Raw genomic sequence first — 13,566 nt, 5'->3', positions numbered from 1 at the left:
ACCATTGTATTCTGTCACAACTACTCATTTCTGCAAAAGGGATGGCATGGCTGTGTTCCAAGAAAACTGTAAGAAAAGTGGTGGGCTGGATGCCAACCTCAGGTCTAAACTATACATTTATTTTCATACTTGAAGTCTTGAATTTGGCAAGTCAAATGTACATGAAAGGCCAATAGTTTATTCTGCTCTTAGTAATGAATCTTTGAAGAATTGAAGAGATAAGTAAATGCTACATCACTAATAAAGTTTTATTTAAGATAAATATTGATAGTTTTTTATGGGACAAATTTAGGTATAGTATAAAATTATTTCCCTGATATTTTATGAACATTCTGATCAGTAATATGCTGATATGTTGATACTTGCTAATTTCTCAACATTACAAAGAAAGTGTTTATAAGACTTGCCTACAAATGAAATTAGTTATAGTTTACATTCCATTGTAAGCAGGTCCTCCACCACCTTCGGGTACCACCCAGTTAATATTCTGACTTGGATCTTTAATATCACATGTTTTACAATGCACACAGTTCTGAGCATTTATCTGTAACCGAAATCCATCACCTTGTTCCAAAGGTACAAATTCATAAACTCCTGTAAAGAGAAATAATATTGTTAAGTACCTAATTTTTTCAACTTTCAAAATTCAAAAATAGAAATTGAAGTCCTGGAAATAGTAGCTACAGAAACCTTGAAAGTTTTTTTTTCAGAATGTTTACCCATAGAGCATATTACAAAGATCTTGGCTGCTTTTGAGTTACAATTCTGTATATATAATGTGCTATATGGTACTATAGCTGAAAAAAACAACAGAGCCAGTCTTAACCCTGTTCATAACCTGGTATTATGACCGAAGTGATTAAAATAAAGTCAAATACAGTCAAAGTCCCTGCCCTCAGACATTCTAGTCCCTCTCCACAGTGTACTAATTTTTACACAGCTGAACACTATTTTAGTGTATCATTTGAGACTCAGTTACCATTTTGTAATTGTAGTTAAAAACTCAGCACTAAAAGATACAGTATTCATGATGAATTTCAAATTTGGGACCATTTTCTTGAGTTGAATGTGGCTATAGCTCGGTATTTTAGCATCTCTCTCTCTCTCTCTCTCGCTCTCTCTCTCTCTCTCTCTCTCTCTCTCTATATATATATATATATACATATATATATATATATACCGTGTGTGTATGTGTATGCACGCAACCATAACATTTTTTTTAAAGTTGTGTGAATGTGGAAAGAGGTATTCTTTGGTGTTCTGTGGGCCTTATCCTGGTCCGAGGGTAGACACAGAAAGACCTCTTGAGAAATGTCCTCTGAATTAGGCTTCAAAAAGAAATCCTATTATTTTAACATTGCTAGAGTAAGAACCATAAAATAATGTTTTCTTTAAAAAGCTGGATATAGGAGCCATTTATAATTTCCAAGCAATGGAGACATATTTCGTACATGTTTAAAGCAAATAGGAATGAATGGAAATCATAGTACTGACCTGCAGGGCAGAAGCGCTGCTCGGGCCCATCATATATTGACAGATTTCTATTTACAGGTATACTGTCATCCTTTAAGGTTAAATGTGCTGGCTGGTCATGTTCATGATTAGTACCACTCAGAGCCACAGATGACAAAAGGTCAAAACTAATCTGTCCATCAGGTTTTGGATACTCAATAGGTGTGCAATCCTTGGCTGGCTTGAGCCGATCAGAGTCAGAACCTTCAAAAGTTTTGAAGAAGATTTTAAATAAATATACAACACTAATTTTGAAGTACTTAAAAAAAAAAACTTTTATAAAACTTGAAAATATACCAAAGAAATAAGACTTTACTCTCATAATAATGATACTCTGTTCACTTAAAGAGACTGAAGCAAATTTAAAAAAAAGTAATAAAAAAGATAACTTTCTCAGCTACTTAATGGATTCCATTCATGAGTTTTTAATGATTATAACACACTCAAATATGTTGTTATTACCTTTATGTTTTAGAGTCCATGGTTCCATTCCTCTAAGTATCCAGTAAAAGATTCCAGTGTAAATCATCCCTCCATATAAACCCAGGAATCCATGGCAGGAGGGTCTTATATTTCTAACAGAATATAGCTCTTTCCACACCCATGATTTCTTCAAATTGTCCTCATACTCAGTTACATGGAGTCCTTTTATTAAAAATATGAAATGTTAAGTGTGAAATTGCCTCAAGGAGTATAAAATACTTGATCAAGGTATTTTGTTTCTGAAATATTTGATGAATGGATCTTAAATTTAAAAAACAGGTGGTCACAAGAACACACAATGTTTCATTTATAAATGTTGGCAGCATCTAAATTTGATTTCTTATATTGGTAGCACGGAAAGTTAAGTTTTAAAATTAGGAAACCTGAAAAGGAAGCTTGAGTTTATGCTTCCTATAAAAGTAAAAAAAAAATTATCATTGATCAATGAAACACTTCTGTTATGGGTTGAATTTTGACCCCCTCCCCCCACAACCCACCCCCGAAGAGACATTTTAAAGTCTAAACCTCCCAGTATTTAAGAATGGATCAGAATGGAGTTGTTGCAAATGTAATAGTGAAGATGAGGTCATACTGGAGTAAAGGGAGCCCTTAATCCAGACTGGGGTCCTTATGGGGCACAGACAAGCAGAAGATAGGTAAAGATGGAGGCAGAGATTGGAGTTAATTCTATCACAAACCAAGAGAATGCCCGAGGCTTTCAGAAGCTTGGGAGGCAAGAAAGGATTCACCCAGAGACTACACAAAGAGTATGGTCCTGTCAACACCTTAATTTCAAACTGCTAGCCTGTAAAACTCAAATGTTGTTTTAAGCCACCCAGTTTGTGGTAGTTGTGGAAGCCCTAGGAAATTATAACAATACCTAAAACTTGGTGCATGCATTTAATACTTAATGGGACAAAGTGGTTCTTATAAACGTTTGTGAATTACATAATGACTGTTCTTTTTTAAATGTTTTTATTGATTTCAGAGAGAAGGAAGGAGAGATAGAAAGTTCAATGATGAGAATCATTGATCAACTGCCTCCTGCAAGCTCTCTACTGGGGATCTAGCCCATGACCTGGCATGTGCCTGACCCAGAATCAAACTGTGATCTGGTTCACGGGTCGATACTAAACCCCTTATCCACATCAGCCGGGCAGTGACTATGTTCCTTCCAGTCATTATTTCCTGTTCTGGCTCCACTTCTCTCCTTCAGGCTTTAATCCCTAACTTAGTTTTTGGTGATGTACTTGCTCCAGTACTTTCTATGTGCGGTATTATGTTTACATGACAAGTTGGTCCAAAAAGGAAAGACACTTGGCAAGAAAATCAGAAAAATGTTCCACTACTCAACCATCACACTCCACCTTGCTGTTTCTGTTCTACTTTATCTCCTCCTTCTCCCCCACCCTAGGCTTCCCTTCTTACAAAGATCCGAAGGCATAATCAGATTTTCCTTCCAAGAGGCAGGAGACAAAGACTAAGTTGATAAATTATATAGTGTATGAAAGATGGGAAAAAATTATAGAAAAAAACTTCGTGTGGAGTGGGGCGTGTTGAGAGTGCTGTGTGTTGCAAATCAATTGGATTCACTATGAGAGATATTTGACAAAGGAGAAGGAAGGAGAGAGTTGGCCATGAGCAAGGACAAGAGAAGGAAGCATGCTTGACACGTTCCTGTCAGTGAGGAAGCCCTGCGACTGGAACGAGAGTAAACAGGTGAAGTCAGAGAGGTGAGGGAACTTTGGCTTTTACTCTGAGAAAAGTGGAGAGTCATTAGAAGGTTTTTTTAGACTATAAGGGTTTACTGAGGCCTCAGTGCTAGCTGTTCCTCTCCACTACAGTAGGAGTGTCATAAATGCTGGTGCTTGCCAACCCTGCCAAGGATGGTGCTGGATTCTGTAGTTTGCACAGCTCTTCTGTTTTCAGACAAGACACTTTGGTATTTGCGAGATATCTTACTGTGTATATTATACTAGAGGCCCGGTGCACAAAAATTTGTGCACTCGGGGGGAAGGGGGAGGTCCCTCAGCCCGGCCTGTGCCCTCTTGCAGTCTGGGACCCCTCGGGAGATAACTACCTGCTGGCTTAGGCCTGCTCCCGGGTGGCAGAGGGCAGGCCCAATCCCTAGGTGCAGCCCCTGGTAGGGCTCAGAGCAGGGCCAATTGGGGAGTTGGGGTGCCGCCCCCTGTCATGCACAGAGCAGGGTGGATCCGGAGGTTGTGATGCCACCCCTAGTCACACTCAGGGTAGGGCCAATTAGGGGGTTGGGGCACTGCCCCGTCACACTCAAGGCAGGGTTGATAGGGAAGTTGCGGCGCCACCCCGTCACGCACAGAGCAGGGTGGATCAGGGGGTTGGGGCTCCGTACCCTGTCACACACAGAGCAGGGCGGATCAGGGGGTTGGGGCGCTGCCCCCTGTCATGCACAGAGCAGGGCCCATCGGGGGTTGGGGCTCCGTACCCTGTCACACATAGAGCTGGGCCAATCAGGGGGTTGAGGAGCTCCCCACTGTCACTCACAGAGCAGAGCCCATCAGGGGGGTTGGGGCACCGCCCCTCATCACACACAGAGCAGGGCGGATCAGGGGGTTGGGGCGCTGCCCTCTATCACCCACATCACCCACAGAGCAGGGCCAATCAGGGGGTTGGGGCGCCGCCACTGTCACACTCAGGGCAGGGCCGATGGGGAGGTTATGGCTCTACCTCGTCACACACAGAGCAGGTCCCGTGGGGGGGGGGGGGTGTTTGGGCGCCGCCCTCTATCACCCACAGAGCAGGGCCAATCAGGGGGTTGGGGCGCTGCACCCTGTCACACACAGAGCAGGGCCGATCAAGGGGTTAGGGTGCTGCACCCTGTCACACACAGAGCCGCAGGGCTATCAGGGGGTTTGGGCGCTGCCCCCTGTCACGCTAATCCCAGTGCCGGGAGGCCTCGCGGCTCCGCTGATCCCGGTGCCGGTGCCGGGAGGCATATTACCCTTTTACTATATAGAATAGAGGTCTGGTGCACAGGTGGGGGCTGGCTGGTTTGCCCTGAAGGGTGTCCTGGATCAGGGTGGGGGTCCCGCTTGGGTGCCTGGCCAGCCTGGGTGAGGGGATGATGGCTGTTTGCATCTGGTCACACATCCTTGAGGGTGGGAGTCCCCACTGGGGTGCCTGGCCAGTCTGGCTGAGGGGCTGAGGGCCGTTTTCAGGCTGACGGGTGACTGAAGCTCCCAACTGCTCCTTTCTTTCTTTTTTTCTTTTTTATTCTGGGCCAGCTTTAGCTCTGAGGCCTCGGCTGCTGAAAACAGGTTTCTGGCCTTTGTTTACCGTCTGTATTTGATACAATGTTGTGGTCCGGCTGGCTGAAGCCTGGCTGAGTAAAGCAGGTTTCTGGGGTTTTGTTTATCTTCTATATTTGCAACATAGTTGCTTAGAGTTGCAGCTGAGAGGCCGGCAAGTCAGGCGGGGAACGTTGAAGTCCTCCATCACTGAAGCAAGCAAGCCTCCCTGTTCGCATCAGCTGCCTGGCTGCCGGCCGCCACCTTGGCTGACAGTTAATTTGCATATCACCCTGATTAGCCAATGGGAAGGGTAGCAGTCGTACGCCAATTACCATGTTTCTCTTTTATTAGTGTAGATTAGTGTAGATGTGTGTAATGTAATGCAGTACTCACCAACTTGAAATCAATGTTTCAGTGAAAAACCTGACAAATTTCTATACTTTAAATAAATAGGAAGTTCTTACCTATCGTCTTTGATTGGAGATTTTCATTAGTTAGTTGATTAAAAATAGATTCTGCTGCCAAAACTCCACTTTTCATTGCTGTGTGAGTACCTTTGATCTTGGGAACATTCATGAAACCAGGACTACAACCAATTAGTAAACCACCAGGAAAGGTGAGTTTTGGTATAGACTGAGGAAAGAAACATTTAAAGTATATTGTTAGCTCAAATTTAACATGCAAAATTGACCACTCCACATTATAGCCTCTTAAATAAGATTAAAGATGTAGAGAAACATTTCTTTTAAAAAAAGAAAAGAAAATGAATATACTGAAGGAAAAAAAAAACAGAGCAAGGGCAGTTTTTTCCCCTTCCCAATAAAGGAGGATTAGAATTATTACCATTTTTCTATTACAAATTTTTCCTTCTCCCTCCCCATGACTAACCTATATGAAGCAGATTTAAGAACAGAGGGTTAACATTTAAATAAAATGTTTTCATGTACACTTGCGTCATAGTGAAAAATATTCCCTAAACCGGAATGACTATTATCTAAATTGTGATCTGCTTTTACATCATGGTAACATGATATACAAAGGATGGTACCTTACCTCTGTATACACTTTTTATTTTACTTTGATATCTAGGGATGGAAACATAGGTTCTAATCATGGCATCACAATTAGCTATTACCTTAAATAACATTTTTTTTTAAAATATATTTTATTGATTTTCTACAGAGAAGAAGGGAGAGGGACAGAGAGTTAGAAACATCGATGAGAGAGAAACATCGATCAGCTGCCTCCTGCACACCCCCCACTGGGGATGTGCCCACAACCAAGGTACATGCCCTTGACCGGAATCAAACCTGGGACCCTTGAGTCCGCAGGCCGACACTCTATCCACTGAGCCAAACCGGTTCGGCCTTAAATAACATTTTAATTAACTTGAGAATAACTTAAATTCGCCCCCGCCCCAAAGATAGTTGTTTGGGCCTCAATATACATTATTGATAAAGAATAATGTAATAAAGGCTGGTGATATTTTTGGGTTAGCCAATAAAAGCCTATATATACACCCCATAATGTGGCACCTAAATTACAGGTTGTTTGCATGGGAAAATGTACTATAATCTATAGTTTGAAAAGGAAAGGAGAGAGGAAAGACAGAGTTGTTCATTCCTCCTGCATTTTTTCTTCTCTATGGGTTTCCTGAAGGAAGCCATGGTCTTTGTTGAGAAAGTGGTGGGTGGTAAAGTTTGGCTGATGGTGCTGAAAGTGACTCAGAAGACAGGTGATTAACGGGAAACAACTGCCATCAGCTGCAGGAAGACATGATGACCAATCTGTGGCCACACAGGCCCTTCAATTAGAGAATTCTAATTGTAAGGCAGCGGTTCTCAATCTGTGGGTCGCGACCCCTTTGGCTGTCGGATCCTTTCACAGGAGTCACCTAAGACCATCCTGCATATCAGATATTTACATTATGATTCATAACAGTAGCAACATTACAGTTATGAAGTAGCAACGAAAATAATTTTATGGCTGGGTCACAACATGAGGAACTGTATTTAAAGGGCCAGAAGGTTGAGAACCACTGCTGTAAGGGAAAGGTGGTGAGAAGCAAAATGCAGTAGAAGAATGCTGGTAAAAAGGAGATCAAGGTCCCCATCCTTTTACAGTACATGTGGGAATGAATTTATGACTGTAGTTCTCTTGGACCAAATGCAAGAGCATCACATTAGGATCACAGAGCAGACAGTATGGGTAAAGGACTTTCCGGAATGCCATTAGCTGAAACCAGATAATGGCTAAAAACTTGGATAATGACAGCACTTCTCAAGGCTGTGATCTTGTTAACACTAAATTTGATTCAAGAACTAGAAGACAGGATGTGGATTGTTAGTGCAAGTTCTTCCAAATTGGTGCTTAAATCCTAAAAAAAAAATCGTATGGCACAATGAAAATGTGTGTTTTTAAGTTCTGGAAGGATCCCCTGTGTGGACAGTGTTACAGCACTGAGCATTTTGTTAAGGAACTGGGTTGAGCTGTGGTTGAGCCTGGTCAGGGCACATGCCCAGGTTGCACTGTGAGCTCCATCCCCAGTAGGGGGCGTGCTGGAGCAAGGAAAAGTTCACTCAGAAATGCTGTATTCTGGAACATTCATTAAACTAGGACTACAAATAATTAGAAACCTATCAGAAAAAGGTGAGTTCTGGGTATAGACTGAAGGACAATGAAAATAGTCATGTAATATTTGTTAGATCAATAAAAATAAAACAATGTTCCAAATTACTGCTTTTATGGTCTTTAAAACTAACTGAAAATAAGTTTCTCAATCTTTGACTATTTAAATCGGAAAATTTAAGTAAAAAGTTTAGTTTTTTTTCCTAAAAACCATCTGAGATGTTGACGCATACAAGGCAGATGTTTTAAAATGAGAATGTGTATGTGCTATTGAATATAACAAAACCTAGTATTTGCCTTGGAATTTCCTGGCAGCTAAAGAATAAAAGGCCCAACAAGTATGGCTCAGTGGTTGAACCCAGGGAACATGCCCAGGTTCCTTTGTGAGCTCCATACACAGTGGGGGGCATGTGGGAGGCAGCCAATCAATGATTCTCATTATTGATGTTTCTCTCTCTCCCTCTCCTTTCCTTTCTGAAGGGAAATATATATATATATATATATATATATTAAAAAACAATACTATAAAAAAGGATAAAGAAAAATATCTTGGGTCACATAGTTTTACCTTCCTGGTTAAAAAAAAAACACAAAAAAAGCCAGTGAAGTCAATATATTCTTTTTTTTCTTTAAATATATTTTATTGATTTTTTTACAGAGAGGAAAGGAGAGGGATAGAGAGTTAGAAACATTGATGAGAGAGAAACATCCATCAGCTGCCTCCTGCACACCTCCTACTGGGGATGTGCCCGCAACCAAGGTACATGCCCTTGACCGGAATCGAACCCGGGACCTTTTGGTCCGCATGCCGACGCTCTATCCATTGAGCCAATCCGGTTAGGGCAAGTCAATATATTCTTTAAATTCACGGTGTAATTTATTTAACTACAGTGTGACACAGTCTTATAAATACTAGGTGACTTGCTGAATTACCTAAATTTTTTCCTATGAAGTGATTTTCTATTCTTTAAATTTATAACATTATATTTTCAATGTTGGATTTATAATACACAAATAAAGAATAAAAAAGTTGGGAAACTTACCTGAAAGCCACCTTCATTGAGAGCTCTGGCTCCATATGCAATCCTTTTTCCACCTTCCAATGTTGGCTGAACGCTAGGATGGTGTTTCCACCTCTGGAACTCTCTAAATGGACTCAGGTATGGATTTTGATAGTCCAGACCAACCTTAAAATTTTTATAATTAAATTTGATATATTTATGCAATTAGACATTTTTATTTCAAATTATGTTAAGCTAAAATGTGAGTAATTTTTATCAGAAAACATGTACATTAAATTTCTTATACTCAAAGTACTTAAGAGAATTATATACTGTAACCTAAATTTAAATAAATAACTAAATAAAATGTTTGGAAAAGAAAGGGTAAACAAAGAATACCTTGTGTTTATAATCAGAAAAACTTTAAATATTTGGAACATATTAATATATCACTGTGCTCTATATATCAAAGTCCATATTAGAAAAATATTTGTAGGTAAGTGTCCCTCACATTGTGTTTCTATAAAAGAACTGTAATAATTATTCAGTTACCAATACCAACTCTACAAATACATAAGCTATATACAGTACTACTGAGGCAAAAATGAACAGGATGTAATCACACTTAGAAAAAAGAGGACAAGAAATATTAAAGGTTACATTTTAAAGGCATTACTGTAGTGCTGAAATTAATAACCAAGGCTTTTATGCTTTGAAAAGATTGTCACTAGAATAACTACAAAAAGATGGTGCTGCTGCAACTTGTCTGGATTTCAAAAAGCACTTAAGTTTAACAATGGTTCATATGCAGGTTTAATCATGACATTACACAATAAACTGCTACCAATTCCAAGGTGCAGAAATTCGCAATTTTTCTGTTCCTTGTGATGTTCAAGATGTAATTTACTAAAGGTAGAAGTGGCCAAAAAGGAGAAAATGCTCATGTTTTAAAAAAGTTTTAAGTTCAAACCCAGTGCTGACTAAATTTTCAGGGGCAGCATGTCATAATGGGCTTTGAGGTGTGTAACTGCCTCTATCATTTAATAGGCCTATTTGGGAAAGTAGTTTAACTTGTTTGGACTTCCCATCAGTAAAAAAGGCTATACCTACTTCAAAGGATTTATGAAACTTAAGAATTCTCAGTGAAATATCTAGCAGTGCCTGACACATAGTAGCTACTATTAGTAAAGCTATGTGTGTTAAGTAGACTAATGTCTCTAATAACCATAAGCACTTTACATGCTGATTACAATAGAACAGTGGTTCTCAACCTTCCTGATGCCGCGACCCTTTAATACAGTTCCTCATGTTGTGGTGACGCCCAATTTCATTGTTATAAATTGAACATAATTAAAGCATAGTGATTAATCACAAAAAACAATATGTAATTATATATGTGTTTTCCAATGGTCTTAGGCAACCCCTGTGAAAGGGTCGTTCGACCCTCAAAGGAATCGCAACCCACAGGTTGAGAACCGCTGCATTAGAACATAAGCTTTAAGTAAAGCATTTTACATTCTTCAGATTCAATACCCTTCTTTTATAACCTTGATGATCCAGTGACTAACAGAACTCTCCATAACGGGCATATAACTTACCACAAAACCAAGAGCCACCAGGGGTTCCCCTTCATTTAAATGATAGAGGAAAGAGCCTCCATAAGTGTGTCTGTCCAAGGGCCAGCCAACGGTGTGATCTACTCTCCCAGGTTTCCACTTCTTTTCATCAATAAGCCATAGCTTAAAAAAAAAAGTCCTAGAGTATTATTTAAATTTTTATGTCACTACAATGTATAAAACTTGCCAAGTTTGTCTTATTTATGAAAATTACAAGTAAAAACCTGTAACAAGAGAAACATAAAAAAAGTACTTCAAATGTCAAAGAAAATGATACCAAACTGCAGCATGATGAATCAGAGTAAAGAGAAAGGTCAGAAATGTTATGAACACTTTTAGACATTAAGATGTTCAAATCAATAAGACTTTCATATGATTCTAGGAAACACCCCAGAAGAGATGAGGGAAACTTCTGGGGTTTTTGTAATATTCTCTGTCTTAATCTGGGTGGTGATAATATGGGTGTGTTAACCTTATAAAAATTAACTGAACTGTACACCTAAGATCTGGTACTGTAGACTCTGTTACTCTTCAAAAAAGTATTTTACTCTTTCTTGCACAGCCCCCTCCTCAAATTAAGCAAATGATTCTCATCCTACTTTTAGAATGGTAAGTTTAAATTTTAAACAATTTCCATCTAAGATATTGTCTAAAAAGCAGGTAATATGTACAATCTACCAAAACAATTAAACCCTTATTCACAACATAATGAATCTAAACCTTTCTGAGCTTTACCCTAAAAATAAATTTAAACAAAAGGATATAATGAAACTTTTAGATTCTAACTAGAGGCCCGATGCATGAAATTCATGCAAGAGTAGGCCTTCTTTCCTCCGGCTGCTGACACCAGCTTCCCTCTGGCACCTGGGACCCAGGCTTCCCTCGCAGCCCAGGCTTCATCTGGAAGGACGTCCGGAAGAAAGTCTGGTCTCATTAGCATATTATGCTTTTATTATTATAGATACACTTAAAGTGAAAAAATAGTCTAGTGATTGGATAAATTGAGAAAATACACAACACTTAACCTAACTAAATTTTAGGTTTCATGTCAATATACCAGGACTGAATGTAAGTTTCATAAATGAAGTTATCTTCACATTACAGTTTTGAATGAAAAATTCTTGTAGGATGTAGTCATCCTAAAACTAGCATATGAATAGCAGGTCCAATACTATTATGGGTGATGGCATTACAATAGAAAAAAATCAACGTTACAAATATTTTCAAGTTCAAGACTTATTTCAGCAATATTTGATAAAACAATTACAACATATATATGCAATTTAGATGACAATGAATTTTGATTATAATATTTTCTAGCCCTTTGAAAAATATCCCAAATATTTTCAGTCATAACCTTTCAAGTCAATGAAAAATATAACTGTAAAATTAAATCAACATTATAATTACATTATAATACAATGAATTTAAAGTTCCATATTTCAACATAAAAAACTACAAAGACAAGCCAGGATACCTCCTTCAGTCCAATTCCATAGGTTTGGGGTTCACAATTGGCCCTCAAATCAAACTTCTTATACAGTTGTTTGGCTAGATGTCCATGGCAACCCTCTGCAAAAATTGTAACTTTGGCATGTAGTTCTAGTCCTCTCTCAAATGTTGTCTAAAAAATAAAAATGTTAAATTGCAACATTTGATAATTTTAAAAATATTCATATCCTGGTCAATTTTGAATTGAATTATGATTCAGGTATAGTAGAGACAATGCATATATGTTTGAAGTAAAATTTAGTACTGTTAGAAGTAGAATCTAATTTAAGTTTAATATTATATTTTGTGTCTTTGTGATACTTTTCTATTTTACTTCAAAAGTACTTGATTGAACAGTTAAGTTTGTAAGAATTAAGACAGCAAATAAAGCACTTTTGCCCCCCCCCCCCTCAAATTATCTAAAAATATAAAGCAAAAAGTGAAAGGCCATTTCCCCACTATTCCTGACTTCCCAATCCCATCATTTGAAGCAAAAAATAATAGTTTACTTGTGAAATTTTCATGGCAGAAAATTTCCATGAATAAAAAACAGAGCCTATTTATATCCTTCTAATAGAATCACACTAAATAGAGTCACACTAAATACACCCGTCAGCTAGTTGCCTTTTTCACTTTAATTTTACTTATTCTGTATTGCTGAATGTATATTGAAAACAAATGTGTTTTTTTCCAAAGGGGAAAAAGCAATGATTAAAATCTTACCTCTCTTGCTCTCTTATATTTTTTCTTTTTCTTTTTTATTAAATCTTTGTTCAGATTATTACAGTTGTTCCTCTTTTTTCCCCCTCATAGCTCCTCTCCACCCAGTTCTCACCCCACCCTCTGCCCTTACCCGCCCTCCCCACACTGTCCTCACCCATAGGTGTATGATTTTTGTCCAGTCTCTTCTCGCACCCTCCACACTCCCCTCCCCCCCCGAGAATTGTCAGTCCACTCCCTTTCTATGGCCCTGATTCTATTATAGTCACCAGTTTATTCTGTTCATCATATTTTTAAAATTAAATCTTTATTGTTCAGATTATTACAGTTGTTCCTCTTTTTTCCCCCATAGCTCCTCTCCACCTGGTTCCCACCCCACCCTGTGCCCTCACCCCACCCCCCGTCCTCATCCATAGGTGCACGATTTTTGTCCAGTCTCTTCCCGCATCCCCCACACCACTTTCCCCCCGCCCCAAGAATAGTCACTCCACTCCCTTTCTATTATAATAACCAGTTTATTCTGTTCATCAGATTATTTATTCACTTGATTTTTAGATTTGCTTGTTGATAGATGTGTATTTGTTGTTCATAATTTGTATCTTTACCTTTTTCTTCTTCTTCCTCTTCTTAAAGGATACCTTTCAGCATTTCATATAATACTGGTTTGGTGGTGATGAACTCCTTTAGCTTTTCCTTATCTGTGAAGCTCTTTATCTGACCTTCAATTCTGAATGATAGCTTTGCTGGATAAAGTAATCTTGGTTGTAGGTTCTTGAGATTCATCACTTTGAATATTGCTTGCCTCTCCCTTCTGGCCTGCAGAGTTTCTGTTGAGAAATCAGCTGA

At 38.9% G+C, this 13,566-nt stretch overlaps 1 protein-coding gene across 1 annotated transcript in view; it reads right to left on the bottom strand.

Moving 5' to 3' along the window:
• Positions 1–230: 230 nt before the first annotated feature.
• Positions 231–13,566, bottom strand: part of ETFDH (electron transfer flavoprotein dehydrogenase) — a 38,077-nt gene continuing 24,741 nt past the window's right edge. The window contains exons 7-13 of the mRNA XM_081092244.1: positions 11,987–12,133; positions 10,492–10,632; positions 8,936–9,079; positions 5,729–5,897; positions 1,975–2,157; positions 1,495–1,716; positions 231–594 (exon numbers count right to left, since the gene is read on the bottom strand). Coding sequence (XP_080948370.1) covers positions 431–594; positions 1,495–1,716; positions 1,975–2,157; positions 5,729–5,897; positions 8,936–9,079; positions 10,492–10,632; positions 11,987–12,133 — 1,170 coding nt within the window. The 3' untranslated portion in view covers positions 231–430. The remainder of the gene's footprint in view (positions 595–1,494; positions 1,717–1,974; positions 2,158–5,728; positions 5,898–8,935; positions 9,080–10,491; positions 10,633–11,986; positions 12,134–13,566) is intronic.

The sequence above is a fragment of the Myotis nattereri genome (assembly GCF_964212035.1).
Source record: "Myotis nattereri genome assembly, chromosome: 5".
NCBI lineage: Eukaryota > Metazoa > Chordata > Mammalia > Chiroptera > Vespertilionidae > Myotis > Myotis nattereri.
Note: the sequence above shows the minus strand (reverse complement) of the source record. Positions and strands in the feature narration are given on the sequence as shown.